Source organism: Orbicella franksi, chromosome 8, assembly GCF_964199315.1.
Source record: "Orbicella franksi chromosome 8, jaOrbFran1.1, whole genome shotgun sequence".
Taxonomy (NCBI): Eukaryota; Metazoa; Cnidaria; class Anthozoa; order Scleractinia; family Merulinidae; genus Orbicella; species Orbicella franksi.
In genome coordinates this window covers 14,562,407-14,566,341 of record NC_138152.1, presented here as the reverse complement: position 1 = coordinate 14,566,341, position 3,935 = coordinate 14,562,407, and the positions used below count along the sequence as shown (strand labels likewise).

The following is a 3,935-nucleotide window of genomic DNA, read 5'->3' as shown; positions in this document are numbered from 1 at the left end:
AGTATGAAAGGAGAAAAAGTACATTAGATGATGTTATATTTGACGGAGCCCCGAGCAAAAATAACGAGACTCTATTTTTACACCGCTACGATAGCACTTTCAATCTACGGTAGCATTTAAAAGTTAAATTGGAACTACGTCACAGTTTGCGCATCTTGAAAAGTTCAGCCTAAACTATTCAAGTTCGACGTTTGTAACCCGTTGTCCATCCTTAATCAACTTTGTTACTTTCAATGTGGCTTATATTTTCCCTTTGGTGTTTTTCTATCTTAGTAAACTACTATTTTCAGGTTTCCTTCAACGTAAAGGCGACTGAGCTCTACTGTCTACTATTCGTCTACTGACCGCCGAAAATAACAACTGGAATCTGAGCTGGACACACGCAGGACAGCCATTCTTACTGAAAACAATATAGTCAAAACAAATCACTCCCGTTGCGTCTGAAAGTACTTGAAAACTTTCAGAGTGTTATGTTTTCTATTGAGAAAAGATTGCAGATGTCAACCGTTATCGTAATCAAGTCAGGGACACGCAACGGATCTGCCCATTGAAATATCCTTACCACACACGATTTCTTGGCTAACTGGGAGACTTATGGCCAGTCGCGGTCAGTTACACGTGGAAGAAAGAACCGGCTTGAATTTTAGTTATTAATCAAGAGAAGATTGCGGACAAGAAGCCCATCTTTGCAGCGCTCTTACATTCGAGGCCTGTATAAAACGTACATACATACTTTATTTGATGATGTTTTGCTGTTGATGTTTCCATTTTCGGAATTCTTTTTCTCCTTTCAAGGCTAGAGTATAGTAAGAAATTATATTGACGAAATCATTGTTCAAGTGTTATTGTCGTCTTACCTGTTTGGCAAACACTTCCTGTGTATCCTTTCATGCAAATGCACCAATAGCTGTTTTTCTCATAAATTGACAGGCAAGATCCACCGTTCTGGCATGGTCCACTCATGCATGGAGACTGAGAAATAAAATGATATTTAGTAATTGAAGGTACGCAAAGCTAAAGTAAGTTAATCAAAGCCAAGCCAAGCCCAAAAGACACCATCAGATACCATGAATGACGATGCATATGTGGTTGAAAGCATTCCCGCTGGGAGTGAATTCAGTTTGATTGATGATGAAAAACATGTTGGCAAAAAATGTCCCAACTTTATTTAGACAAGAAACTGTTAAACCAATATAACTCACAATCTCGTTTCTTTCAGAATTTTGAGGACAATAGTATTCTACCCAATGAAATTTTGCAAACAACTGGAAAAAGAATATATTTTTCTTTAGCCAGAGTTTGTAGAAAAAAAAAAAATGATGCGCAATTTTCGCCTGATAAAGTTTAAGTGACGGAAACTTCCTGTATGAATGGTTTTTGCTTATGAAAAATTAATGAGACAGGAAGTTAAGATCTTTTTTAGCCTTGTTGTTCGAGCTTCGATGCCTTATCTACTCAGTTCAAGTCTTTTAATAGTGCATGTGTTCTCTAGTAACTGGCGGTTAAATTTGGCCTCGTAAGCTCACTAATCCTTTAAATATATTTTTCGCCATTTTCAACAGGCTCTTTTTGAAGGAGCAAAGATGGGTCCGTAGTTTTTGTCAGAAAATATGAGGCGACTAGATCTTCCTGTGTCGATTTGTTTTCTTATTTAAATGAGAGAGGGAGTCACCTGTTTGTTAAGTTTTGCAGTGCGACTACTCGGTTCGATTGGAGTTGACTTCGTGCTTGTGTTTACTCATATATGTCGGTGAAACGAAAATAAGCCTCTCAAGTGGAGGGTCTTGTTTAACTGTTAGAAACTTTGCCGATGGAAATTTCTATTTCATTTACAAGCTTCTACATTTAGTCTTCACAAGTCCTAGCCCTTGCACGGCCATATCGGTGTTATGACAAAACTGGCGGCTCCTTCTGGTTTTCTTTCTTGTTTTTCTTCTGTCTGAACGAATGCTCCGCTTACCTAGATGCACAAATCCTTTTAAGTCACGATTGTCCCATGTATTTAAATTGTAGGTACAACTTACCGAAAATAAAACCAAACAGTTTTGCCCGAAGCTTTTGCTAATGAAAAATTTATGAGAGAGGGAGTTAAGTTCTTTGTTAGCCTTTGTTGTGCGAGCTTCAATGCCTTACCTACTCAGTTCAAGTCTTAAATAGTGCATGTGTTCTTTAGTAATTGGCGGTTAAATTAAGCCTCTTAAGTTCACTAATCCTTTAAATATATTTTTCGCCATTTTCAACAGGCTCTTTTTGAAGAAGAAAAGATGGGTCCGCAATTTTTGCCGGAAAATTTGAGGCGACTAGATCTTCCTGTGTCGATTTGTTTTCTTATTTAAATGAGAGACGGAGTCACCTGTTTGCTAAAGTTTTGCATTGCGACTACTCAGTTCGATTGGAGTTTTGACTTCGTGCTTGTGTTCACTCATACATGTCGGTAAAACGAAAATAAGCCTTTCTAACAGCACTATTTTTGTAGGAAAAAAAAATGAGGGCGCAGTTGTTTTTTGTTGTTGTTTGTTTGTTGTTTGTTTTGGTTTTGGTTTTTTTTTCCAGAAAATTTTCAGAAAAGAGATCTTCCTGTGTGGATGTGTTTTGCTTGCTCTCAAATCATGGATCATTTGTATTGTCATTACACATTGCTGCTGAAAAAGTTTGATCCAATGTCTTCCTAGACCTTGAAGATAGTAGCTTGCCAAAAAAAGAAATTATGAAAATGCATTTCAAAGAGGCTGTCATTGAAGTACTTACCACTACACTGAAGTGATGGAAAGATTGGCTGCTGACGAACTTGTCCGAGTTGTCGTACTTGTCAGATGGGAGCAGTTCACATAACATTGTTCCGCTGATATCATAAAATGCAGCCAGGTTATAGGAGTAACACGACGGGGTGACAACACATGCAAAACCACATTCTTTTCCATCGAGAACATAATCAGTACCAAGACTCGTGATGTTTAGGTACGAGAACTCGTGGGACTTAAAGTTGGCAAAGGCGAAGCCATTGTGAACTCCTCGGCTGATACTTGGACCGCGTGCATTTATGACGTTGGGTGAACCTGTATTGATTTCATCCATCAAATAAATGATTACGTGGTCTCTCAAAAGACTTACCAAAGTTTTGAACTGAGTTAAAAATAAGCGTTGATGTAAAAGAAGTGGTGTGCATGCAACGTTACCTTTTGAAGTTGTTACGGCGCTAAATGATATCATCAAAGCCAAAAAGAAGGTAGAACACTGAAAAAGATCCATCCGAAACGTGGATCAGGGCCGCCAAGTTCCGCTGCTAAGACTAACGAAGTGCCACTCGAACCTGTTTAACAGGAATATTAAAGTGTGTTTTCACTGGTGTGTTTTCTAATTGTCAGCCGCGTAGAGATAACCAATAACCAATCAGCGTGAGGTAACTGTGTAATGAAAAACCATTATTAGCTAACCAGTCTGCCTTGGGGAAATCAATATGTTCCCCATTTTTAAACTGTTTATTTTGACTGTTTTGCACACTCATTGAAAGTCCACCTTAATATTTTGGTATCGCGCGATCATTTTCTGTATTGCAAAGTGCAGAGTCACCGCAGACTTACAACATTTGGAAGTACGCTATAATTAATAAATAGTTGTTTGTTTTAGCTGACGTTCGTTGGGAAGGATTGTCTGACGAGACAAAACAATGTCTACGTAGGAGGCGTTTGTCGATGAGAAATATTAACATATTAAATTTAATGATGTCGTTCGAAAAAAATATATCATCAGCTTCCCTTCAAATGCTAAACAACTTAATTAATGTTTTAATGGCAACTCATGCCATGAGAAAACATTGTATGAATGTTTCTCTTGTGCCTCCGGTCAATTAACTTACAAAAAAGAAATCTTTAAGCTGATGAAGTAATTGCGTTTCTAAATGATTAGCACCTTCGTATTTTTTAATTTATCATTAT

General features: G+C 37.7%; 1 protein-coding gene across 1 annotated transcript; it reads right to left on the bottom strand.

Moving 5' to 3' along the window:
• Positions 1 to 280: 280 nt before the first annotated feature.
• Positions 281 to 3,363, bottom strand: LOC145494824 (protocadherin-like wing polarity protein stan). Its single transcript, XM_081474398.1, has 2 exons — positions 2,749 to 3,363; positions 281 to 972 (listed from the first exon to the last, which is right to left on the bottom strand). The coding sequence occupies exons 1-2, from the start codon at positions 3,247 to 3,249 to the stop codon at positions 829 to 831; spliced, it is 645 nt and encodes a 214-aa protein (XP_081330524.1). The 5' UTR covers positions 3,250 to 3,363; the 3' UTR covers positions 281 to 828.
• Between the last annotated feature and the right edge of the window lie 572 nt (positions 3,364 to 3,935).

Bases quoted from the DNA above. Each gene is read 5' to 3' on its own strand.
- LOC145494824 (XM_081474398.1), bottom strand. From the start codon at position 3,249: ATGGATCTTTTTCAGTGTTCTACCTTCTTTTTGGCTTTGATGATATCA. The intron at 973-2,748 runs GTAAGTACTTCA...TTTATTTCTCAG, and splicing joins TCCATCACTTCAGTGTAGTG to TCTCCATGCATGAGTGGACC.